General features: G+C 47.3%; 1 protein-coding gene across 1 annotated transcript in view; it reads left to right on the top strand.

The window, feature by feature from the left end:
- The first annotated feature begins 400 nt into the window (after positions 1-400).
- dgki (diacylglycerol kinase, iota) overlaps positions 401-27,591 on the top strand; it is a 68,831-nt gene continuing 41,640 nt past the window's right edge. Inside the window, exons 1-3 of the mRNA XM_084175422.1 lie at positions 401-861; positions 19,658-19,766; positions 27,060-27,155. Of these exons, the coding sequence (XP_084031548.1) occupies positions 632-861; positions 19,658-19,766; positions 27,060-27,155 (435 nt within the window). The 5' untranslated portion in view covers positions 401-631. The remainder of the gene's footprint in view (positions 862-19,657; positions 19,767-27,059; positions 27,156-27,591) is intronic.

The following is a 27,591-nucleotide window of genomic DNA, read 5'->3' as shown; positions in this document are numbered from 1 at the left end:
ACATCAAAATATATTGAATCATGCATTCCTGCTTGGATGTGTTAGATGAAATAACTTATTTCTTGAATACCTCAGTAGTTTATGTGTTGCACTTCTTAATAAAGGACTATGAATGACTTTGTCTGACCAAATTATGGGCTGGTGCCACCAACAAAGTTAGTGGCACAAGTGACACTAGGGGGAAATGAGTTGGCTGTGCGCACCGTGATGTTGGCTGGTGTGGATAAAATGCCAGGGCCGAATTCTTGTCCCAGTCTTCCCCTGCTTTGCCCTACTTTTACCATGGTGATGATGCTGCAGCAGAGTGAGGAGGAGCAGGAGTATCCCACAATGCCCTTGTCGGGGCCGGAGATGGATGCTGCCTGCTGCACCCCGTGAGCTTCTGTTGAGCTGACGCTTGTTGTTGCCGCCGCAGCTCGTGCTGCCATTTCCAGACCGTCACCTTGCACTAGCGGTTCGCGATCACCAGCGCGTGCTCGACCGTGCGGCGAACACAGATCCCCGCCGCTTTGGGTCCCTTCAACAACCACGACCATAAAAAGGACGGACACTGTCATCCAGCGATACCCACCGTAGACCGTCTCTGTCTCCCGGAGTAGCCGGGGAGAGGGGGTCCAGTGCCAGCCGCAGCATGAGCATGGACCCCCTGGCCAAGCCCTGCCCGTCCCAGGCGGAGCACACCCCCGGGACCTTCAGCGGCCGGCTGACCGCGCTGGAAGCGGCTGGGGAGGACAGCGAGTCTGGCTGCGGCGAAGAGGCCATGGGGGGCAGCGATACGTTCAGTAGCCTCGTCGAGATGGAGGTGGAGACGCTGGAGCAGAAATTAAAGGGTCTGGCTTTTAGGAAACAGACTTCGTATAGGTGAGTCAACGGTAGAAGTCTAGCCTTCAGGAATAAGGGCTAAACGCTATTTGGAAAAAACGAGGATTTAGACAGCAGAGAGGAAGATAGGATTAGAGGACTGTGGATAATTATCTGCCCATTTACATTCACTTGGGCTGTTGTTTGTTATTGACAAACATTGACAAAAACACAATCGAACACACCAATAGAGAGAGAGCATTTGACAGCACACATATTTCCGACATAAGGTTCTCTGAAATCCTGTATTATTATTAATATGGTAGACTATTACATTATTAAATTGTGTTAACTATCACAGTAGGCTATTTCTCTCTGACTGAACCACGCATAGGCTGTAGCACACTGGCATTCTGAGCTACTGTCCATAGTGTGTGTGCGAATGCGCATTGTTGTATTTTCTGTGTCATTTTTGTGTGTGTGGAGGGGGGAGGGGAGAGGGGGTTAGCTTTATTGATTTGCAGGCAGTGTGTGTGTTTGTGTGTGTGTGTGTGCTCTGTCGCGGTGATGTATGTATTCGCCCGCCGTGTGTGTAGGGCTGGCTATTCTCCGGAATGCCAGCTCGGATCCCCTGTTGAGACAGGCAGCTTCTCGGGTTGTGGAATTGGCTAATGAACAACACAACCCACAGGAAGTTATAGCTTTCGTTCTGATTTAGTGAGAGATGGAGCTTGCGTGTGTGTGTGTGTCTGATCGTGCATAGCCTAGTGTGTGTGTGTGTCTCTGTCTGTCTGTCTGTCTGTCTGCCTCTTGTATTGGAAAACGGTTTGCTTTGGAGGTCAAATCAATATCGCCTAATGATTTGTTTGCCGTTTGGTTTGAGTGGAGAGATGTTAAAATCTTTAGTCTGTCTGTCTGTCTTCTGATTTGTAATAGCCATAGTGAATTAATGCTCATGATTACATGCAGCTCCTGTGTCTGTTTGAAGTCCAAGCTCACCATGGTCTATGTGTGTGATTCAAAGAAACCTGAGAAATGATACTGTTGAACATCAAGGCTCTAAGTGTGTGTGTGTGTGTTTCTGTGTGTGTGTGTGTGTGTGTGTGTGTGTAAAACAATGACTCCTTTCAGACCTGTAATAGGTATCCCCTTCACCAGTCTGTAATGGTGACGCTGCCCTCAGGGGGCAGACCACAGCTGGAGAGTGTGTAGTGTGGTAATCAGGCTGTGTGTTTGTTTGTGTGTCTATGTGTGAGTGACTGAGTGAGTGAGTGAGAGTGAGTATCTATGAGGTAGGTATTTGCGTGTGTGAAGGAGAGAGAGAGAGTACGAGACAGAGATAGTGAGATAGATCTCAATGCTTCTACATCTGCATTTCTTGCTGTTTGGGGTTTTAGGCTGGGTTTCTGTATAAGCACTTTTTGACATCAGCTTTATAAATACATTTGATTGATTGATTGAGATAGATAGAGACAGACAGACAGACAGACAGACAGACAGAGAAAAGTGAGAATAGAGAGAGTGTACTTAGTGTGTTGTATCCCCACATTGAGCTGACTCCCACTGAGTGAGTGGTCACACAGGACTGTGTTCCCAGAAATCTCTGAGTCCTTTCATCTATTCTGAGATGTCTCTGTCTGCTACGCATAAATAAACATCCCTCAGACACCCAGCGTGTGTACAGTATGTGTGCAGTGGTGGAAAAAGTACCCAACTGTCATACTTGAGTAAAAGTAAAGATACCTTAATAGAAAATGACTCAAGTAAAAGTGAAAGTCACCCAGTAAAATACTACTTTAGTAAAAGTCTAAAAGTATTTGGTTTTAAATATACTTAAGTATCAAAAGTAAATGTAATTGCTAAAATATACTTAAATATCAAAAGTAAAAGTATACATAATATTAAATTCCTTATATTAAGCAAACCAGATGGTACCATTTTATTGTTTTTTATTTATTTACGGATCGTCAGGGGCACACTCCCATCACTCAGACATCATATTGTCACGCCCTGGCTCTGGGGACTCTTATATGTTGAGCCAGGGTGTGGATTTTCTATGTGTGATTTTCTATGTTTTGTTCTAGTTCGTGTTTTCTATGTTGGCCAGGGTGGTTCCCAATCAGAGGCAGCTGGTTCTCGTTGTCTCTGATTGGGAACCATACTTAGGCAGCCTGTTGGCACTAGTTATTTGTGGGATCTTGTTCCGTAAGGTTTGTTTTGGTGTATAACCTAGGACTTCACGTATCGTTTGTTTTGTTCGCGTGTGTACTTAATAAAAGATGTACGCATATCACGCTGCGCCTTGGTCCGCTGTTTATAACGATCGTGACACATATACAAACAAAGAATGTGTATTTAATGAGTCCGCCAGATCAAAGGCAGTAGGGATGACCAGGGATGTTCACTTGATAAGTGTGTGAATTGGACCATTTTCATGTCCCGCTAAGCATTCAAAATGTAACGAGTACTTTTGAGTGTCAGGGAAAATGTGTGGAGTACAAAGTACATTATTTTCTTTAGGAATGTAGTGAAATAAAAGTAAATTTAGTCAAAAATATAAATAGTAAAGTAAAGTACAGATACCCCAAAAAACGACTTAAGTACAAAAAACTACTTAAGTAGTACTTTAAAGTATTTTTACTTAAGTACTTTACACCACTGTGTGTGTGAGAGAGTGAATAGATGATTGTGTCATGCCCCTTTATGGGAAATACTGTGCAATTAACCCTTTCACACACTCAACACTCTTCAACTGACTCTCACTGAAACAGACTCTCTTTAACTTATGTATCTGCCATAAAAACTCTGAAAATTAGTGCAGTGTGTGTGGGTCTGTGAGTGACTGCGTGCTCGCAAGTTTGTTTGCGTTTGTGCATGTGTGTGTGTACTCGAGTGTGTGTTTGCATGTGTGTTTGTCTGTGTTGTATGCGGGGTAGCCTATCTCCAAGAGGAGGATGTTCAAAGCCTTTCTCTCTCATGTGGGATAAATCGTTTTTATTTCATCTCCCAATTAGAGATGGTGTTCATCTCCAACCAGGACACCAACAACAGAGAGAAGATTAACAACCACACAGAGAGAAACAGAACAAGATGGAATAACATCAACTCTGATCTGGGCCCTTATCCACAAAGCGTATCATAGGAGTGCTGATCTAGGATCAGTTTTGCCTTTTAGATCATAATGAATAAGATTATATGGACAGATCCTAGATCAGCACTCCTACTCTGAGATGCTTTGTGGATACGGGCCATGGTCACAGTTCCTTGGAGACCTGCCTGCAGTAACTGAAGGAAGAAGCATTGAATTGACCAGAACAGACAGATGCTGACAGCAAAATTGTTACGGCCCAAATCCGGCCCACATCTATTTGGCCCAGTTTACCATTTATTGGTATTACTGTCCAGAATTGGGCCAGGTCTGTTTGCCATACTTAAACCAGGCCATGAAAAGGCCACAACACCCATTACCCAGACTCAAATATTGGCGTCAAACTCTCCAGGAGGCCTGTATGGGTTTTATCAGTTATCACAGTGAGAGAGTAGAGTACTCAGCCTGGGACTTGGCATCAGAAAGAGACTCATGCATTTTTTAACAGCCGATCAGAGTTCTAATTGTAGAATTGTTCAGATGACACATTTTCTCATCCTCCCGACTGAAACCGATGAACAGTTCAACATGCATATTAATGGCTTTCAGTTTCTTCCAAACTCTGATGGAGAGAGAGTCATAGGCCTTTTCTTGTTTGGGCAAAAGTCCATACTCCGTCCTCTCTCCTCCATGACCCGGAAACCGATAAGTGGTCGAGTGGTCGAGGAGTGTGTCAATTCATTAGTAGGCAAACGGAAGACGGTCCTCCCCTCCTCAATAGCCTCCTTTTGGCGAGGAAACACAAGTGTATCCTACCACGGAAGAGTTTTGATATTTGCCACACCCCCTTTGAATCAGATGTTGCATTGTCAGAGGAGAAAAGCATGCACACATTTAAAAACAATATGCTACTTATCCTTGTATCTATAAAATGTCTTGCACAACTAACTTCATTTATTTTGATCTCTTTACACATTTATTTTGGGATCCACCCCTGTAAACGTCATATGCTTAATGACTCGCGAGTGGAGAAGAACCTTCTCATTTCATACAAGCACATTTTCGTCCACACACTCTCCTCGTCGCCTCTCCTCGATTACCTTTGACTTTTTTCAAAAGGGGGAGAGAGAGCACGGAGGAGAGAGGACGTAGCCTACAGGCTAATCTAGGCCTACTGCATCTCTATAGCTTCATACTGTATATCAACTAAGTTGCCACCAACTTTAAGGAGACAAAACCTTAAAGCTAGAATTCTTAACTTAAACAATAACAAAGCGTTTTCCCCGCCCCTGTGTTGCTAAAAAACTAAGGGATGGGGCTGGAGAAATGTAACCACTCTCAAATTCATAGGCATAGCTATGGATGCAAGGACTGACATCCATGATATCAAAAATATAGTTTTAACCATGTTTGTTTACATTTACGTTGTTTACTAACAGAGTAAAACAAGCTTATATTTTGGGTTCTAATGGGGTACGGCAGTTGAACTGAGCTCATGAGGCATTTATAAGTTATAGTCTTCAAGAATCAATGGGTATACAGTGCCTTCAGATGTGCTTGGGAAGAGCCCTAGTAGTGTACAGTGCATTCTGAAAGCATTCAGACCCCTTCCCCTTTTCCACATTTTTTTTACGTTATAACCTTATTCTAAAATTGATTAAATAAACATTTTCCTCATCAATCTCCACACAATACCCCATAATGACAAAGCTAAAACAGGTTTTTAGAAATGTTGGCACATTTATAAAAAATAAAAAACAGAAGTACCTTATTTACATAAGTAATCAGACCCTTTGCTATGAGACTCGAAATTGAGCTCAGGTCCATCCTGTTTCTATTGATCATCCTTGAGATGTTTCTACAACTTGATTGGAGTCCACCTGTGGTAAATTAAATTGATTGGACATGATTTAGAAAGGCACACACCTGTCTATATATAAGTTCCCACAGTTGACAGTGCATGTCAGGGCAAAAAAACAAGCCATGAGGTCAAAGGAATTGTCCGTAACGCTCCGAGACAGGATTGTGTCAAGGCACAGATCTGGGGAAGGGTACCCAAAAATGTCTGAAGCATTGAAGGTCCCCAAGAACACAGTGGCCTCCATCATTCTTAAATGGAAGAAGTTTGGAACCACCAAGACTCCTCCTAGAGCTGGCAGCCTGGCCAAACTGAGCAATCCTGATGGTCACTCTGACAGAGATCCAGACTTCCTCTGTGGAGATGGGAGAACCTTCCAGAAGGACAACCATTACAGCAGCACTCCACCAATCAGGCCGTCACTCTTCAGTAAAAGGCACATGACAGCCCGCTTGGAGTTTGCCAAAAGGCACCTAAAGGACTCTCAGACCATGAGAAACAAGATTCTCTGGTCTGATGAAACCAAGATTGAACTCTTTGGCCTGAATGCCAAGAGTCTCGTTTGGAGGAAACCTGGCACCATCCCTAGTGTGAAGCATGGTGGTGGCAGCATCATGCTGTGGGGATGTTTTTCAGCGGCAGGGACTGGGAGACTAGTCAGGATCGAGGCAAAGATGAACGGAGCAAAGTACAGAAAGATCCTTGATGAAACCTGCTCCAGAGCGCTCAGAGCCTCAGACTGGGGTGAAGGTTCACATTCCAACAGGACAACGACCCTAAGCACACAGCCAAGACAATGCATGAGTGGCTTCGTGACAAGTCTCTGAATGTCCTTGAGTGGCCCAGCCAGAGCCCAGACTTGAACCCGATTGAACATCTCTAAAGAGACCTGAAAATACCTGTGCAACGACGCTCCCCATCCAACCTGACAGAGTTTGAGAGGATCTGCAGAGAAGAATAGGAGAAACTCCCCAAATACAGGTGTGCCAAGCTTGTAGCGTCATACCCAAGAAGACTTGAGGCTGTAATCACTGCCAAAGGTGCTTCAACAAAGTACTGAGTAAAGGGTCGGAATACTGATATTTCTGTTTTTTATTTTTAATACATTTGCATACATTTCTAAAAACCTGTTTTTTCTTTGTCATTATGGAGTATTGTGTGTAGATTGATGAGAATATAAAAAAAAAATCTGTTTTAGAATAAGGCTGTAACGTAACATAATGTGGAAAAAGTCAAGGGGTCTGAATACTTTCCGAATGCACTGTATGTGCATGGGAAATACAAGACAGAATGTTATTATTCAAGGCTGACTTTGAGCCATACAACCCCTCTCACCTCTCTCTCTCTGCTTTGAGCTGAGGGCTGTACAGCAGGGAGGAAGTACATCCCCTCCGTTTCCTCTCTAACTTATTCATATGCAGCAGAGACAGCGTGCTGCTGACGCCATTGTTTTATACAGATGAATACATAATGATAACACACTGAACGTTGACTGTCTAGTGCAGGGGAAGAGAGGGCTTCCAACTGTCTGCTTCTATCTGGCCTGTTTCAATGATCTCCCTCGTCCCCTCCCTCCTTCTCTTCCTCTCTCTCTCTGTCCTTCTGTCCCTTCATTCAGTGACTTCTCATGTATTTCTAAAGCAGGCAGAGGGTATAGGGAGCAACCAGACAGACAAAATGATGAGACAGACAGACAGGGGCTCTAAGATCAGGGCCCAGGCGATTGCCCCTTTATGTGAACCGTATGATTACTAAGGGAGAGAAGGAGTTGATCGTTCTCTGTGGATTGGTTTGGTGTGAGGAGGTGGATAGCTGCTGAGTTTCTGGACTTTTGGCAGCCTGTGAATGTGTTGAAGGCATTGGAACGGTGTGTGTTTGAGCTGCGAATGTGAGATGGTTGGGTGTTCTGTGTGTATACGGGGGTTTTAATCATTAATCCGTCAATCGCATGCATGCATGTACACACACACACACACACACACACACACACACACACACACACACACACACACACACACACACACACACACACACACACACACACACACACACACACACACACCAGGACATTAGGAGTGTGACACATCCTCCTCCCTTTCCTCCTCTTTGTGGGTTATAATACCCTGTTCTGGTTGTCTGACACTAAGATGTGTGTGTGTGTGTGAGAGAGAGTTGTGTGTGTGTGCATGCCAGTGTTTTATTTGATGGGGCAGGTCTGTGGCGCAGGTCTGTGGGGCAGGTCAGACACACACAGTGTCTGATAATACGTGCGTAGGTAACCGTCAGTATTAATCTGTGTGGTGAAGAGAGGAATGGGGGGATGTCTGTTTTAGGAGTAGAGGACAGATTATTCCTTTAAAAGGCCTCTCTGTCTCCTGGCATTTTCCAGAGCAGAGCAGCGCCGGGGTTGGGGCTGGCGGCTGGTGTTTTTCTCCCATAATGCATTGTGATGAGGCATTAAGGGGATTGGATGTTCAGGCTGTGGAGTCAGTCTCTCCTTATTTGGGGTCTGTCTGGCTGTAAGAGGCTTTTCCTGATGCCTGGGTCCTGGCCCCCCCCTCACATCACCCAGCACCAGGCAGACCAGGCTGAGGGGCCCTACTACAGGCCCAAGCTTCAGCAGGATTCACTAGGCCCCAGAGTGGATGGCTAGACAGGAACAGGTGTAGTGTGTGCCTTTTAAACCTGCTGTTTTTCTGTCAGAGCTCTCTAGACAACTACCTACCCCCCCCCCCCCCCCCCCCCCCTCTCTCTCTCTCTCTCTGTTCTGTCCAGTCCATCTGGCAGTGCCACAGACAGCCCCACTGAGCTGAGAGTGACTCCATCACTGTGACACACGTCTGGCTGAGAGAGAAAGAGAGGGGGAGGAGAGAGAAAGGAGAGAGGGAGGCAGAGAGAGGAAAGGTGGTGATGCACACCTCTCACATCCTCATCCTAGTGCATGATGTGCCAATGTGTCAGGGTTTATGTGTGAGTGGAGCGTGTGTGTGTGTGTGTCTGTGTGAGCAAGCAAGGCATTAGCTCTGAATTGAGAGTCATCTCTCTGAGTGCTGAGGGACTTGCAGTGGTCTGTAATCCTACCAGTCATACACACACACACACACACACACACACACACACACACACACACACACACACACACACACACACACACACACACACACACACACACACACAAACAGAATAAAATGCCTGCCTGTGATTCTAGCATCCAGACAGGTGTGGGAGTTAATTGCAATAGTCCTGATACATGTAAGCTTCACTTTGTGAATTTTCTCTGCGCAAACACACACACACAGCACACACACACACACACAGTACACAGCACACAGCACACAGCACACAGCACACAGCACACAGCACACAGCACACAGCACACAGCACACAGCACACAGCACACAGCACACAGAGATAGAACAGAACAGTTCTTTGCAGATCTCAGTAATTATAGAATGTCCCTTGCTCTCCAGCTGTGGTCTGGGAGGTCTTGCGTGTGTGTGTTTGCCCTGCTCTGTTCCAGCGTGCACTGATTGCTCTAGGTAGCAGAGCCTCATTTAGTAAATGATTGATTCTATTAGGCAGTGAGGGGATGAGGGTGAGACAGAAGCCAGGAGACACCACTCCTTCAGCAGCAAGCCTAACCTCTGTCTAGTCCTATTCCAACGTTATTACAACTCAACTCTAACCTTATTATAACCTTTGCCTAACCCTATTACAACATTAATACAATCTAACTCTTGTTTAAACAGTGATACAATGTTGTTATAACCTCATTCTAACCCTGTTTGAACATTATTTATACAAACCCTTTTCAAACCTTACTCTAACCCTATTTCAACATTACTCCAGCTAATTTATATTCCAGCCTCAGTTAACCTTGCACAGTTTTCCCTTCAGTCCCACCTGGGTCAATGTTTTTTACCAGAAATAAAACTACAGATTGCACCTTTGACACAAGTGACTTTGAATGAAAGAGTTAAATGCTGGTATTCTATTCTGATATAATAGTTCAGTCATTTTCTTCTGCTAGTCGTTCTATTCTGAGCTGATGAAAGGTCAAATACATGGAGAGCAGTATGCTTCAGATACTTCCCCCACAGTACACACAGACACATTCACTGGTGCACACACACACACACATATAAACATACACACACATACTCACACACTGACACACACACACACGAACGCACACTCCCACACACTGGGTAATTGTTGAGGTGTCACGACCCTGTGTGAAAGAGAGAACGCGGGAGAAAGAGAGAAGAACAGAGAGAGAGAGAAGTAGAGGGTGAGAGGATCCTGTGGGCACATTCACTACCACAATTCTGGAACTGATGCCCAGGCAGGCATGTACACACACACTGAAAGAGAGAGAGATACAGAGGGAGAGAGAGAGAGAGAGAGAGAGAGATAGACAGAGGGAGAGGGAGAGAGAGCGACAGAGAGATATGCCATTAAAGCTGTTTTTGGACCTGCCACCTCTTTGAGAGGAGAGGGGATTGCTGGGTAGGATTTTTGGAAGAATGTGCTGCTTCTTTTCATCCGTAGCATGAAAGAGGCAGAACGGAGAGAAGGATGAGAGAAGAGAGGATCTTGAGCCCCCGAGTGCTTGGATTCTGTTTGGAGGTTGAGGTGCAGAGCCAAACCACCCACTGACCCTCATAGTTAACAGGACCCTGTACATTATTCACAGCATTAATTAACTTCATTAACAGCTCTCTCTCTCTCTCTCTCTCTCTCTCTCTCTCTCTCTCTCTCTCTCTCTCTCTCTCTCTCTCTCTCTCTCTCTCTCTCTCTCTCTCTCTCTCTCTCTCTCTCTCTCTCTCTCTCTCTCTCTCTCTCTCTCTCTCTCTCTCTGCCTAAGGAAAAGTAATTTAGGCCAATAGAGGAGTGAAGGGAAGGACAGCTTGAACCACACACACACACCCTCTGCTCCTGGTGAAGGACAGCAGTGGTGAGCATCTGTTCTATTGGGACCCTAACCCTCCCCGGAGGCTGATACCTCTTCCTCCTCCTCTCCCTCCCTCTGCTCTCCTCCTCTCCCTCTACTCTCCTCCTCCCCTCCCCACTCCTCTTACTCTCAACTCTCTTTCGTACACACATTCCAGAAAGGAAGGCATAAGAGGAGAGGAGAGGGGAGGAGACAGGTTGTGTCAGGCCAGAATGACAGGAACAGGGAAAAGAGATGATCATTTTCCAGCAAAGATAGGAAGAGAGGAAAGAGGAGGAGAGGACAGGAGAGTATCAGAAGCAGGCTGGCTGTGTGCTGAAGGGAAAGAATACATGAACACACCCTCCCTGTCAGAGGGATCGAGAGAAAGAGAAAGAGGATGAAGTGGATGTGATGAAGGAGAGACGAGAGCAGTTTTTGTGTGTGTGTGTGTGTGTGTGTGTGTGTGTGTGTGTGTGTGAGTGTGTGAGTGTGTGTGGTTAGAGGCAGGGTGGGAGAGGGATAGAAATAGAAAGAGGGAGGAGGGAGGAGGAAGAGGGGAGGGGAGGGGGTCAGAGGGAAAGGCCCAGGCTTCCTGTCTGCACAGGCAGGATGAAGCTCTCACACACACACACACACACACACACACACATAGGTTATCCTCTCTCTCCAACACCTACTCCTCCCTCTCCACTGGTGTCCAGGCAGCTATTACGTGTGTGTCTGTGTGTCTTTGCGAATGCGTGTTTGTGAGTGTGTGTATTTGCAAATGTGTCTGTGTGTATGTTGCAATGATTAAACGTCAGACATTACAGGGTTAAAGAAGACCAACAGATTGGGGACACGTCTGCTGTTTCAGTAGCATCTTGTCCTCCTCATCTCGACTCAGCGTTTCCTTATCTCCCTCCAACAGTACATTAGTTTAATTTAGCAGAAATAAGGAAAGAGTCAAAGATGGGATTATCTTTTATCTGCCAGGGAATCGTGCTGACAAAGCAAGCTTCTCCTCTCCTCTCCTCTCCTCTCCTCTCCTCTCCTCTCCTCTCCTCTCCTCTCCTCTCCTCTCCTCTCCTCTCCTCTCCTCTCCTCTCCTCTCCTCTCCTCTCCTCTCCTCTCCTCTCCTCTCCTCTCCTCTCCTCTCCTCTCCTCTCCTCTCCTCTCCTCTCCTCTCCTCTCCTCTCCTCTTTTGTGGTGAGGTCTCACAGGGATTTGAGTTAAGTGTGTGTGTTGTATATGGCATACAGTCTGATCTAGCAGGTTGTGTGTTCAAAGTGCTTTGGTAGGGGTGTGTGTGTGTGTGTGTGTCATAGCAGTGCTGTGAGGAGAGGAGTTGATCTAATAGGATCTGATAGTGTGCTACGCTCTGTTCTCACTGCAGCTGCTCTCACATACACCCACTCACTGTCAGAAAGAGAGAGAGAGAGAGAGAGAGAGAGAGAGAGAGAGAGAGAGAGAGAGAGAGAGAGAGAGAGAGAGAGAGAGAGAGAGAGAGAGAGAGAGAGATGCTGTATTTAGATGAACTGGGAGGGAAGGAAGTTTGAGGTTACCATGAAAACAACAAGTTTGAGGTTACCATGACAACCTTTTCCTGACCCTCTCCCTGGTCTCGACCACCCCTGGTCAATGTGTGTGTGGGTGTGGGTGGGAGGGGGGGGGGGGTCTGTGTGTCTGTGAGTGCCTAATGCCTGTGCTTAAGATGTTGGTGCTTTCGGTCTACAGTATTTGGAGTTTTCCTGCCATTGTCTGTGAATATATGTGTGTGTATGTGTATTCTGTGTGTGTGTGTGTGTGTGTGTGTGTGTGTGTGTGCGTGTTTGGGTGATGTGTTTTGCTGTTTCCTGTAACAAAAAACGGTCGAAGAAACTCTTATTCTGTCTTAAAAAAACAACTAAAAAAGGAATTGTGTAATCCGCACTGTGTAAGTGATGTTGTAAATTATCTGTCACTTGAAACAGCACACTCACATACAGTACGCCTCCTCAGGTTGTCCCTGTCAGGTTGGGGGTCAACGGTCAGGGTCATGAGGGTTGCGTAATGACGTAATGTTCCCAGAATAGACTTTGGGGCGACTGAGAGGGGGGTGATGTAGCCTAGCTAAGTGGCACAGACCATCTGACACCACACACACACACACGGTATAGGTGACTGGTATCAGGTCTCGGCTGCCTGTCACAATGATCAGAACAACTACCTGGTGAGTGTGTGTGTGTGTGTGTTACTAGGTATGCGTGTCCCTCAGTACCTGTAGATCAGTGGAGACTAGTTGCAGGTCTGTAGAAGTGCAGGACGGTGAGCAGGCGGAGAGGAGTAGAGGAGCATTTGTGGAAGAATGATGGACAGAAAGAATGGAGTAAAGGAGAGAAAAGGACAGAGGAGCAGAGGGGATGAAAGGAGAGGTAGTAAAAAGAAAGTGTGTTGGTATCGCAGGCTGCTGGGTTACAGGTCAGTGAGCTGCCGCTTAGGGCAGGGCTTTTCAAACCTCTCCTCGGGGATCCCCTGCCGTTCCGTGTATTTTAGTTATTCCAGAGATAGCACACCTGATTCAACTAATTATGAAGCCCTTGACTACTTGAATCAGGTGAGCTAGTTTAGGGATACAACAACATTGTGAAACGCCTGGGGGTGCTCGGGGAGAGGGTTCAAAACCACTGGCTTAGGGTATGTGTGTCTATGTGTGTATTTGTGTGGGGTCTGTCTATATTCCAAAGACATACGCCTGATGAGTTCCATTCAGATATATAATGCTGTTGAACAGTTACAATAGGCCCTATGTTGACGTTTTATATTAGATGCTATCTTGGTAGAAGCAGTGAGTGGGTAATGTGGGGTGATCTCATCTTTACTGTAATGGTGTGTAGTCGGGGGTTGGTCCCACCTGTGTAGTGGCCTGACAGTGAGAGGATACAGGTGTGTGTGCATGTGTGCCTCAGTGTGTGTGCATGTGTGTGCAGACCATGATGCTGACACTGAGTCTCTACTCTATAATTACATCTTTACACAGAGACAACTGGTGCGTACTGGGTGGTTACTATAGCAACCCTGTCAGCCTGGAACTGCTGCCACGACTTGTAGAAGGAAGAGGAGAAATAAGAGGAGGTGGAGAAGAGGAGGAGGAGAAGAGGAGTAGGCAAGGAGGACAAAGGAGAATGAGGAGATAAGAAGAGGAGGTGAATGGAGAGGAGGGAGAGAAGAGAGAGAGAGGGAAAGTTGGAGGCATAAGAGGGAGGGACGAATAAATAATATTAGAGAGAGAGAGAGAGAGAGAGAGAGAGAGAGGGAAGAGGGAAAGCGGAGGGATAGAGATGGAGAGTGGGAGGCAGAGGACGGAGGCAGAGGGACAGCCTGCTTTGTTCAGTAGTTGCTCAATTAATCACCCACTTGTGTGAGTATCAGATTTCTCCAGAACTTTCTTTGGTTTATGTGATACACCAGCAACCACTAACTTCTACATCAGGGAGTGTCAATCACCAGTTGGGATCAATTCAGTTTTCAATTCAGTTAATTCAGAATTTTGCCCAGTGTTTTCTATGATGATTTTTTAAGGGATTAGTTTAATTTCAATTCACTTCCTGGATTTACTGAACTGAAAAGTGAACTGAATTAACCCCAACCATGGAGAGAATCTGTTACCCTGTTGACTGTTAGGTGCCTGAGCTGACTCGTTCCTCTGTAGAGCCCCCATTACTGCATATCCACCCATCAGTCTAACATCAAAGTCATCAAAACAAGCTCTAATACCTTGATCCTGCTATGGATTTAGTAGATTACTAAGCATGCAGTTAAAATGCAATGGTGGTCTGTCTGTCTCTGTCTGTGTGTGTGTGTTCTGTCAATCCAACACACTACAGTACATAGCTACTCTGATCTCTGAGGCATCAGGTATTGATAGTTGTGAATGCACACGGTCAATATCTCTCCCTCTCTATCACTCTCGCTATCATACAAACCGCTCTCTCCCTTTATCACACTCACACACACATCCATATCTCTCTCTGTCAGTCTACTCAGACTGTCTATCCTGTCAGATCAGGTCTGGCTATAATCAGGTTAGTATAATCTACATCACTCAACACATAACACACTGATGAGCGTGTGTGGGCAGGTTGTGTGTGTGTTGCTTTATCACTGCTATCCGATAAGCACAGGGGTTAAGTGTGTTTGGACAGTATGGGTGTGTCTGTGTGTCTGTGTAGTGTGTGTGTGTGTTACGTTATCACTGGTATCCGCTAATGCGGTAGGTTTTAGGTGCATTATTGTCTCTTCTGCTCTAACTGTAGTGTCTGTCAATGGTGGTGTGTGTGTGTACAGTGGGGAAAAAAAGTATTTAGTCAGCCACCAATTGTGCAAGTTCTTCCACTTAAAAAGATGAGAGAGGCCTGTAATTTTCATCATAGGTACACGTCAACTATGACAGACAAAATGAGGAAAGAAAATCCAGAAAATCCCATTGTAGGATTTTTAATGAATTTATTTGCAAATTATGGTGGAAAATAAGTATTTGGTCAATAACAAAAGTTTCTCAATACTTTGTTCTATACCCTTTGTTGGCAATGACACATGTCAAACATTTTCTGTAAGTCTTCACAAGGTTTTCACACACTGTTGCTGGTATTTTGGCCCATTCCTCCATGCCGATCTCCTCTAGAGCAATGATGTTTTGGGGCTGTCGCTGGGCAACACAGACTTTCAACTCCCTCCAAAGATTTTCTATGGGGTTGAGATCTGGAGACTGGCTAGGCCACTCCAGGACCTTGAAATGCTTCTTACGAAGCCACTCCTTCGTTGCCCGGGCGGTGTGTTTGGGATCATTGTCATGCTGAAAGACCCAGCCACGTTTCATCTTCAATGCCCTTGCTGATGGAAGGAGGTTTTCACTCAAAATCTCACGATACATGGCCCCATTCATTCTTTCCTTTACACGGATCAGTCGTCCTGGTCCCTTTGCAGAAAAACAGCCCCAAAGCATGATGTTTCCACCCCCATGCTTCACAGTAGGTATGGTGTTCTTTGGATGCAACTCAGCATTCTTTGTCCTCCAAACACGACGAGTTGAGTTTTTACCAAAAAGTTCTATTTTAGTTTTTTCTGACCATATGACATTCTCCCAATCCTCTTCTGGATCATCCAAATGCACTCTAGCAAACTTCAGACGGGCCTGGACATGTACTGGCTTAAGCAGGGGGACACGTCTGGCACTGCAGGATTTGAGTCCCTGGCGGCGTAGTGTGTTACTGATGGTAGGCTTTGTTACTTTGGTCCCAGCTCTCTGCAGGTCATTCACTAGGTCCCCCCGTGTGGTTCTGGGATTTTTGCTCACCGTTCTTGTGATCATTTTGACCCCACGGGGTGAGATCTTGCGTGGAGCCCCATATCGAGGGAGATTATCAGTGGTCTTGTATGTCTTCCATTTCCTAATAATTGCTCCCACAGTTGATTTCTTCAAACCAAGCTGCTTACCTATTGCAGATTCAGTCTTCCCAGCCTGGTGCAGGTCTACAATTGTGTTTCTGGTGTCCTTTGACAGCTCTTTGGTCTTGGCCATAGTGGAGTTTGGAGTGTGACTGTTTGAGGTTGTGGACAGGTGTCTTTTATACTGATAACACGTTCAAACAGGTGCCATTAATACAGGTAACGAGTGGAGGACAGAGGAGCCTCTTAAAGAAGAAGTTACAGGTCTGTGAGAGCCAGAAATCTTGCTTGTTTGTAGGTGACCGAATACTTATTTTCCACCATAATTTGCAAATAAATTCATTAAAAATCCTACAATGTGATTTTCTGGATTTTTTTTTCTCATTTTGTCTGTCATAGTTGACGTGTACCTATGATGAAAATTACAGGCCTCTCTCATCTTTTTAAGTGGGAGAACTTGCACAATTGGTGGCTGACTAAATACTTTTTTTCCCCACTGTATGTGTGTGTGTGTGTGTCCTGGCCTCAGTGGCATGCATTCAGCCGCGTGTTGTCACCCCGTACATCTATTTTTATCCCTCTGGGCTAAAGGTGTATGTGTATGTGTGTGTGTGTGTGTGTGTGTGTGTGTGTGTGTGTGTGTGTTGGGGCTCGAGTTACACAGCCCTGTAAGCAGACTCTGTCTTTGTCACTGTGGATAATTATAGACGAGGTCTGAAACTTTCAACAGGGTGTCATGTATTAGCCACCCTTTCCACCGTACCTATCCACACACACACTCACTCTCACACACACACACATTTTTTTACTATCCTTGTGGGGACCAAACAATTGATTCCCATTCAAAATCCTGTTTTCCCTAAACCCTAACCCTAACCTTTAACGTAACCCTAACCGTAACTCTAACCCTAACCTTAACCCCAAAACCCTAAAACTAAACCTAACCCTAAAAAAGCCGTTTTCATTGTGGGGTCCCCACTTTTTCCTTGTTTTGCTATCCTTGTCCTCACAAAAAGCAAACCACACACACACACACACACATATATACACACACACACACACACACACACACACACACACACACACACAGGGCTCACCCTACGGCCTGTGTGTTGCATACTGCATAGGACAGATGAGAGAGAGGTGAGGTGGAGCAGAGTAGTTCCTGTTATTTAACCCACCTAGATTGTTACAGTTACAGCAGGCTGGCTGGAGCTGAGAATATAGTCAGCTATTCTGTAGGATGGATCTGAATGTTATATATATTGTATTACACATAAGGAATGTTATATATATTGTATTACACATCAGGAATGTTATATATATTGTATTACATTAAACTGAACATACTCAATATTATAGTGCTATTATGCATTATGCATACAAATGTTGCTGTGAGCAGATACAGTTGAAGTCGGAAGTTTACATACACCTTATCCAAATACATTTAAACTCAGTTTTCCACAATTCCTGACATTTAATCCTAGTAAGAATTCCCTGTCTTAGGTCAGTTAGGATCACCACTTTATTTTAAGAATGTGAAATGTCAGAATAATACAATTATTTCAGCTTTTATTTCTGTCATCACATTCCCAGTGGGTCAGAAGTTTACATACACTCAATTAGTATTTGGTAGCATTGCCTTTAAATTGTTTAACTTGGGTCAAACGTTTCGGGTAGCCTTCCACAAGCTTCCCACAATAAGTTGGGTGAATTTTGGCCCATTCCTCCTGACAGAGCTGGTGTAACTGAGTCAGGTTTGTAGGCCTCCTTGCTCGCACACGCTTTTTCAGTTCTGCCCACAAATGTTCTATAGGATTGAGGTCAGGGCTTTGTGATGGACACTCCAATACCTTGACTTTGTTGTCCTTAAGCCATTTTGCCACAACTTTGGAAGTATGCTTGTGGTCATTGTCCATTTGGAAGACCTATTTGCGACCAAGCTTTAACTTCCTGACTGATGTCTTGAGATGTTGCTTCAATATATCCACATAATTTTCCTTCCTCATGATACCATCTATTTTGTGAAGCGCACCAGTCCCTCCTGCAGCAAAGCACCCCCACAGCATGATGCTGCCACCCCCGTGCTTCACGGTTGGGATGGTGTTCTTCAGCTTGCAAGCGTCCCCCTTTTTCCTCCAAACATAACGATGGTCATTATGGCCAAACAGTTATATTTTTGTTTCATCAGACCAGAGGACATTTCTCCAAAAAGTACGATGTTTGTCCCCATGTGCAGTTGCAAACCATAGTCTGGCTTTTCTATGGCGGTTTTGGAGCAGTGTCTTCTTCCTTGCTGAGCGGCATTTCAGGTTATGTCGATATAGGTCTCGTTTTACTGTGGATATAGATACTTTTGTATCTGTTTCCTCCAGCATCTTCACAAGGTCCTTTGCTGTTGTTCTGGGATTGATTTGCACTTTTCGCACCAAAGTTCGTTCATCTCTAGGAGACAGAACGCGTCTCCTTCCTGAGCGGTATGACGGCTGCGTGGTTGCATGGGGTTTATACTTGCGTACTATTGTTTGTACAGATGTACATGGTACCTTCAGGCGTTTGGAAATTGCTGGATGAACCAGACTTGTGGAGGTCTACAATCTTTTTTCTGAGGTCTTGGCTGATTTCTTTTGATTTTCCCATGATGTCAAGCAAAGAGGCACTGAGTTTGAAGGTAGGCCTTGAAATACATCCACAGGTACACCTCCAATTGACTCAAATGATGTCAATTAGCCTATCAGAAGCTTCTAAAGCCATGACATCATTTTCTGGAATTTTCCAAGCTGTTTAAAGGCACAGTCAACTTAGTGAATGAAAACTTCTGACCCACTGGAATTGTGATACAGTGCATTATAAGTGAAATAATCTGTCTGTAAACAATTGTTGGAAAAATTACTCGTGTCATGCACAAAGTAGATGTCCTAACCGACTAGCCAAAACTGTAGTTTGTTAACAAGAAATTTGTGGAGTGTTTGAAAAACCTCAGAGCAGAGATTTAACCTGTAGCAGAGATTTAACTCTCAGGGTTGGTTATAGGGAGGTTGTGGGGAGGTTGTGGGGCGGTTGTAGGGGAGGCTTTAAGGAGGTTGTGGGTTGGTTGTATGGGAGGCTTTGGGGAGGTTGTGTGGAGGTTGTGGGGAGATTGAACGGGAGGTTATAGGGGAGGCTTTGAGGAGGTTGTGGGTTGGTTGTATGGGAGGCTTTGGGGAGGTTGTGTGGAGGTTTTGGGGAGGTTATATTGAGGGAGCCAGGAGCAGCTCTCAACACTGCTGACTCTTCCTACCCCTGACTGAGAGAACAGACGTTTTCTCTTTCTCCCTCCATCCCCCTCTCTTTCTTTCTCTCCATATCTCTCCAGAGTATTGGGGTTACTGGGCCAGTGTACTGAAGTAGCATCATGTAATCCTCTCTAAAAGAAACATGGTGATATTTTCCATAATTACCTGAGTCCTTTCATATCACTGATTACAGATGGTACTCTTCTATGAATCTCTTCATTTCACTGATTACAGGTCAAGAGATTTGATATGATGGATCACGCTGATACTCTAATAATGTGTGTGTTTTTCAGGAAAGCCATCTCGCGGTCGGGTCTCCAGCACTTGGCCCCGGTGCACAAACCCATGCCCCCCATCACTAACGGACCTTCCAAGGAGATACGCACGTCCGTCGACTGGACAGTGAGTCACACACACACATAAAAACACACACACACGCGCACACACACACCTTTGGGAAAAAACACATGATTTCACATGTGGAAAATCATGATTTCACTAGTGAAATTTCACATGTGAAATCATGTGAATCAATGTGTTTTTGGAACACTTCACGTGTGATGATATTTCACATTAAGTTTCACGTGGATTTTCACGTGATCACATAACCTTTCACATGTGGATTCCATTTTTCACCTGAGATTTCCCTGCAAACAAAAATTTGTTATTAGGATACACACACAAACAGTGCATTTAATATACAGTATTTCCAACTTACATATTTGACTCACTTGATTACATTGTTTATTTACACAGGACTTTTTATTCAACATGTCCTCCCTGGGATTTGAATTCACAACCTCTTGGTTAGCAGCATGATTTCACCTGTATTCCTACACTTTGGACTTCAAATTCAATCTCAGCTTTGTTAAAAATACACTCAAGAAAAACTATTATATTTATCATAGTGAGTATCATTAAAACAGAATAATATGCCCCACCAACATTATACAACTATATAGAAAACCCTCAAATTGCTGAAATAAGTAAATTAAATCAATGATGAGAGAATGGTCAGATTAAAGAGATTCTCCGGTACCTTTGTATGCTTTTTACCCAGTAGTTCTGAAAGCACTATTTTTGCTGAACAGCGTACCATTAACTTAAAAAATTCCCTTACAAATAAACACGTGAAATTTGCAGTCTAACATGTGAAATCGCATTTTCACATGTGAACTAGCTGTTTTCACATGTTGAGCTGAAATGTTCACGTGAATACAAAAGAGACAGTTGCTCACATGTGAAACCATATGTTCACATGTATTACATTTAGATGTTAACACCACCTTTTCACATAGAATAATGTCACGGTTCAGACAGACGACCAGAGGACCACAATTGCGTCACACCAGAAAGTTTATTAAAACTTAAGGGAAAAGGGAAGTAGGGAGTGAATGAAGGCTCCAGGGGTAACAGGGATCCCGTCCAATGTGCTGGGTCTGTGCCCCCCCCAGTGGCAGCGATGCGTCCTATGAAGCCGGTGGTGGGTGGTCCAGTAGTCCTGGGGGGGGGAGACACAGACACAACAGGGCGGAATGAAACAAGGCAGCAGTACAGTTCAAGGGAAATCCAAAATACGTAGTAGCAAGGCAGAAGGCTGGTCAGAGTTACCGGGATTGAAGAGTAGTCAGGAGTCGTTATGGCAGAAGCAGGTCTGGATCTCCTGGGGCAGAAGAGTATCCAAAAATCAGGCAGGTCCGGGGTCACAAAACCAGGGTGAGCCAGAAGCGCGAGCAAACAGGTTCCGGGTGTGAGCTTTGCAGACGATCTGACACCGGAGAGCTGAAAGACAGGGCCTTAAATACTGGGAGAGGTAGTGGGTAATGCAGCGCAGCTGGCAGAGTAATTAGAGCAGAGCAGAGCAGGGACAGGTGGAGCTAGTTAGGCTGAGTAGAGAGAGTGGTGAGCAGAGTGGAAGAAAATTAAGGTGGTAACCCGGTGGAGTGAGAGGCTCATGACAGAACCCCCCCCCCAAGGGACGGCCCCAGAAGTCCCAAGAGCAACACCACGCCGGGCGGGAGGAGGGGAGCCGGAGGAGGGCTAGAACTCCTCCGAACGGTCCGAGTGAACGTCCTCATCCTCGGAGGAAGCCGGAGGGCCGTGGTCGGGAGATGGGACAGGTCCCGAGACAGGATCAGGCACAGGACAGGAAGCCGAGCGGGCAGGACGGTTAGGGACCCCTCTGGGGCGGCCCCTACGGATTGCAGGTTGATCAGGATGCCGTTGGTGGAAAGCGGTGATGAGAGTCCTATCCACAATCCGACTAGCTGGCACCCAGGTCCTTTCCTCAGGTCCATAGCCCTCCCAGTCAATGAGGTACTGGAGACCCCTACCCCTCCGTCTGGACCGAAGCAGGCGGCGGACGGTGTAAACCAGACCACCATCGACGAGCCGTGGAGGAGGAGGACAAGGCGCAGCAGGGACCAGCGGACTCTCATGGATGGGCTTAATCTTAGACACATGGAAAGTGGGGTGCACCCTCAGGGAATTAGGCAGTTGGAGCCGGACAGCAGTTGGGCTAATCACTCTTATGATAGGGAATGGGCCAATGAACCGAGGTGCCAGCTTCTGCGACTCCACCCTGAGTGGCAGGTTCTTCGATGACAACCACACCCTTTGACCAACATGGTAGGTGGGAGCAGGAATTCTCCGACGGTTGGCCCCGGTAGTGTAGCTGGCAACGGATCTGAGGAGTGTGGCTCGGGCTTGTGACCAGGTGCGGCGACATCGACGGGCAAAAGCAAGTGCAGATGGGCAAGTAACCTCCTCTTCCTGGCTGGCAAATAGAGGAGGCTGGTATCCATAAACACATTGGAAAGGGGACATACCGATGGCAGAGCAGGTCAGAGAATTGTGTGCGTACTCCACCCATGTCAATTGCTGCGACCAGGAGTGGGGGTTGCGTGAAGTCATGCATCGCAGTGCCTTCTCGAGCTCCTGATTAGCCCGCTCTGACTGCCCATTGGATTGGGGATGGAATCCGGAAGTCAGACTGACTGTGGCTCCCAGCAGGTGACAGAACTCCTTCCAAAAAGCGGAGGAGAATTGTGGACCACGGTCAGAAACTACATCCTTTGGCAGTCCGTGGATCCGGAAGACGTGTTCCAGGACCACCTGGGCGGTCTCCTTGGCGGTTGGGAGCTTGGGGAGGGGAATGAAGTGTGCCATCTTGCTGAAACGGTCGACTATGGTGAGAATGACGGTCATGCCACTTGAAGGGGGCAGCCCCGTGACAAAGTCAAGGGCGATGTGAGACCAGGGACGTCTGGGCACAGGCAGGGGCTGCAGCAATCCGGCTGGGGGCTGGCAGGACGACTTGTGTTGGTTGCAGATGGGGCAGGCTTGGACGAATTCCCGTACATCCTTTCTCAGAGAGGGCCACCAGAACCTCTGGGCGAGCAGGTTGTAAGTGCGGGTGGAGCCAGGGTGACAAGCTAGGCGGGAGTCATGTCCCCACTGAACGACCTGGGACCTCAGGTCTTCGGGGACAAAAAGGCGGTCAGCTGGGCAAGTGCTGGGACCTGGCTGGTTACGGAGAGCCTCCAGCACCTGTTCCTCAACAGCCCAGGTCAGAGCTGCAACGATGCAGGGACTTGGCAGAATCGACACAGGGTCCTTGGAGGGGGTGTCATCCTTCTGGAACTGACGGGAGAGGGCGTCTGGCTTGGTGTTGCGTGATCCAGGCCGGTATGACAGAGTGAAATTAAACCTGGTGAAGAACAGGGCCCAGCGGGACTGCCTGGAGTTCAACCGTTTGGCCGTGCGGATGTACTCCAAGTTCTTATGATCGGTCCAAACGAGAAATGGAATGGTGGACCCCTCCAGCCAGTGACGCCACTCCTCCAAGGCAAGCTTCACAGCCAACAGCTCACGGTTCCCTATGTCGTAATTGCACTCAGAGGGGGACAACCGACGTGAGAAAAAGGCACAGGGATGGAGCTTCCTATCCTCCGCAGCCCACTGAGAAATCACAGCACCAACTCCCACATCCGAGGCGTCCACCTCCACAATGAATTGCCGGTCCACATCAGGCATCTGGAGGATGGGAGCGGAGGTGAACCTCACCTTGAGGGTACTGAAGGCCTTGTCGGCTGCTGGGGTCCAGGTGAAGGGTTGCTTGGTGCTGGTTAGAGCAGTGAGAGGGGCAGCAACGGTACTGTAGTTCCGGATAAACTTTCTATAGAAGTTAGCAAACCCCAGAAACTGTTGCAGCTTCTTTCTGTTCTCCGGAACTGGCCATGAAGTGACTGCTGATACTTTGGCAGGATCCATTTGGATACTTCCCTCTGCCACTATGTACCCCAGGAAGGCCACTGTCTTGACGTGAAACTCACATTTCTCTGCCTTGGCGTAGAGGGAATTCTCCAGAAGACGATGAAGGACTTGCTGGACATGGCGGGTGTGTTCAGACAGGTTTCTGGAGTAGATTAAGATGTCATCCAGGTAAACGAAGACAAACTTGTTTAACATGTCCCGCAGTACATCATTCACTAGAGCCTGGAACACAGCAGGAGCATTGGTGAGGCCAAAAGGCATAACCAGATACTCGTAGTGGCCTGTTGGTGTATTGAATGCGGTTTTCCATTCATCTCCCTCCCGGATCCGCACTAGGTGGTAAGCGTTTCTGAGATCCAACTTGGTAAAAACAGTGGCTCCCTGGAGCAACTCAAAAGCAGAGGTGAGCAGAGGCAGAGGGTAACGGTTTTTCACTGTGATGTCGTTGAGTCCCCTGTAGTCGATGCAGGGGCGAAGAGATCCGTCCTTCTTCCCCACAAAGAAGAAGCCAGCACCAGCAGGAGATGAAGATGAACGGATTAATCCTGCGGACAGAGAGCCATTGATGTAGTCCTCCATGGACTTTCTTTCAGGAGCAGACAACGAATAAAGACGACCCTTTGGAGGGGCTGTTCCAGGGAGGAGGTCGATGGCACAGTCGTACGGTCGGTGAGGGGGCAGAGATGTGGCTCTTGCTTTGTTAAACACCTCTCTGAGACCATGGTAGCATTCTGGGACATTGGAGAGGTCAGGAGCGGAGTTAGTAGGTACTGGCCGAGGGGGTAGTGCGGCAGCAAGCAGGCAGGTTCGGTGGCAGTCCTCTCCCCACTCCCTGATCACCCCGGTCACCCAGTCGAGCTGAGGGTTGTGCCGGCGGAGCCATGGGTAACCCAGGATGAGGGGTTGGCCTGGAGAGGGGAGCAGGTGAAACTGGATAGTTTCTTGATGGTTTCCGGACAGACCCATCGAGACCGGGGCCGTGACATGAGTGACCGATCCGAGTAAGTGTCCGTCCAGTGCCCGGGCAGGAATAGGAGGTGTCAAACGGAGGTTCTCCAGTCCCAGTTGGCGTGCCAGCTTGATGTCCATTATGTTGGCTTCGGCGCCAGAATCCACCAGAGCAGCCAGGGTGTGAGTTGAGTCAGAGAGGCGGAGGTGAACTTGCAGCAGGGGTTTGCGGTCGGAGGACTGGATGGTCATTGAACTCAACCGGACTCCCCCTATGCCCGGTGAGCTTCGGCCCTTTAAAGGGCAGGTTACCACACGATGTCCATCACCTCCACAATAGAGGCAGAGGTTTGAGGTGAAGCGGCGCTGGCGCTCTGCAGGAGTGAGAGAGGCTCGCCCAATCTCCATAGGCTCAGACTGATCAAGCTGACCTGGGTGAGTGGCAGTAGATGACAGGAGCCCAGTCGGATCTCTCCGAATGCCGGTAGTAGGTGGACCTTGGCGCCCCCTCTCACGACGACGGGTCTGTATCCTTCTGTCGATCCTGACAGTCAGTGCGATGGCTTCATCAAGAGTGGAAGGCAGTTCATGGGAGACCAACTCGTCCTTGATATAGTCAGCCAAACTATGGAAGAACGCGTCCACCAACGATGGTGTGTTCCAAGAACTTCGTCTAGCCAGGGTTCGGAAGTCGATGGAATGGTCTGCGACTGTACGTCTGCCTTGTCGAATACTGAACAGTTCACGAGACGCCTCTGCGGTAGGTGAATCCAGGTCAAACACCTTCAGCATCTCCTCAGCAAACAGGTCGAAGGTTGCACATGCGGGGGTTTGACGTTCGAACTCTGCTGTTCCCCAGAGTCGAGCTCGGCCCGTCAGGTGAGTGATGGCATACCCAACTTTAGCCCCCTCCGTGGCGAAGGTCCTTGGCTGCAAGGAGAACTGAAGTCGGCAGCTAGTCAGGAATGGCCGGACCTGGGTTGAATCGCCGTTGAACCGCTCGGGGTTTCCAATCTTGGGTTCCGGAGCAGCGGCTGCAATGACCGGGGCAGGTAACTCGGGGGCAGGGCTGGTGGGCAGACTGGCTGGGGTAAGGTTGGTGAGGAGTTGAATGATCATGGCGAGTTGTTGTTGCTGCTGCTGGAACTGCTGCTCATGCTCATCGGTTTCCATGTCGGGGAAAGTGTGCGCTGAGTCCATAATGGTCAGATCGTACTGTCACGGTTCAGACAGACGACCAGAGGACCACAATTGCGTCACACCAGAAAGTTTATTAAAACTTAAGGGAAAAGGGAAGTAGGGAGTGAATGAAGGCTCCAGGGGTAACAGGGATCCCGTCCAATGTGCTGGGTCTGTGCCCCCCCCAGTGGCAGCGATGCGTCCTATGAAGCCGGTGGTGGGTGGTCCAGTAGTCCTGGGGGGGGGAGACACAGACACAACAGGGCGGAATGAAACAAGGCAGCAGTACAGTTCAAGGGAAATCCAAAATACGTAGTAGCAAGGCAGAAGGCTGGTCAGAGTTACCGGGATTGAAGAGTAGTCAGGAGTCGTTATGGCAGAAGCAGGTCTGGATCTCCTGGGGCAGAAGAGTATCCAAAAATCAGGCAGGTCCGGGGTCACAAAACCAGGGTGAGCCAGAAGCGCGAGCAAACAGGTTCCGGGTGTGAGCTTTGCAGACGATCTGACACCGGAGAGCTGAAAGACAGGGCCTTAAATACTGGGAGAGGTAGTGGGTAATGCAGCGCAGCTGGCAGAGTAATTAGAGCAGAGCAGAGCAGGGACAGGTGGAGCTAGTTAGGCTGAGTAAAGAGAGTGGTGAGCAGAGTGGAAGAAAATTAAGGTGGTAACCCGGTGGAGTGAGAGGCTCATGACAGAATAACATGTTTTCACCTCACAACTGCAGATTCACATGGGACATTTGCAGTTTCACATATGAAAAACATGTTATCACATGTTGCTTTTACATGTTGTCACATGTTATCACACTAACTTCACATATGATCACATGTGAAACACATCATCACATGTGACATTCATGTGGTTTTTCTGTAAGGGCACACACACCCACCTAGGGAACCAAACCGGCTGTACCTGGGGAGCAATAGGTCCCTCCACGCAGGAGATTTCCTAAACGTCATTACTGGCATTTCCCTCTCTGCATGATCCACACGCACACACACACACACACACACCGCCATTAAACTTTAATGAGCTAGCGTATCAACATCATGCAGCACTGAGCGAAAAATGTGATTGTGGTTGTGCTGTGCTTCTCTCTCTGTGTGTGTGTGTGTTTTATGTTTGATCCACACACCCTGTAGTGGAGGATATCTCAAATATTCCCTCTCCCACACACTAGAATTCACTGGACAATTAGACACATTAAACACTCATACACCACTGTTTGTCTGCCGGGTATGTGGGAGAAGGTCTAACATATTCCTTTGTGTGCATGTGCGTGCGTGTGTGTAGGAGACTGCTGTGAACGGGGACCACCTGTGGCTGGAGACCAGTTGTTCTGGAGAGCTGTGCTATCTGGGAGAAGACACCTGTGTACTGAAGACTGCAGTGAGTACATGGGGAGAGAGAGAGATATCTTGGCCAGGTCGCAGTTGTAAATGAGAACTTGTTCTCAACTGGCTTACCTGGTTAATTAAAGGTGAAATAAAAAAAATTAAAAAAAGAGAGAGAGAGAGAGATATATATAGAGAGAAAGGGGGCTCCCGAGTGGTGCTGCGGTCTAAGGCACTGCATCGCAGGGCTAGAGGCGTCACTACAGATCCTGGTTTGATCCCGGGCTGTATCACAACCGGCCGTGATCAGGAGTCCCATAGGGCGGTGCACAATTGGCCCAGCGTCGTCCGGGTTAGGGGAGGGTTTGGCCGGGGGGGCTTTACTTGGCTCATCGCGCTCTAGCGACTCCTTGTGGTGGGCCGGGCGCCTACAGGCTGACCTCGGTTGTCAGGTGTTTCCTCTGACACATTGGTGCGGCTTTGGTGGGTCA

The sequence above is a fragment of the Coregonus lavaretus genome (genome assembly GCF_964263955.1).
Source record: "Coregonus lavaretus genome assembly, chromosome: 13".
In the NCBI taxonomy this organism is placed as follows: domain Eukaryota; kingdom Metazoa; phylum Chordata; class Actinopteri; order Salmoniformes; family Salmonidae; genus Coregonus; species Coregonus lavaretus.
This window is presented reverse-complemented; position numbering and strand designations above follow the sequence as displayed.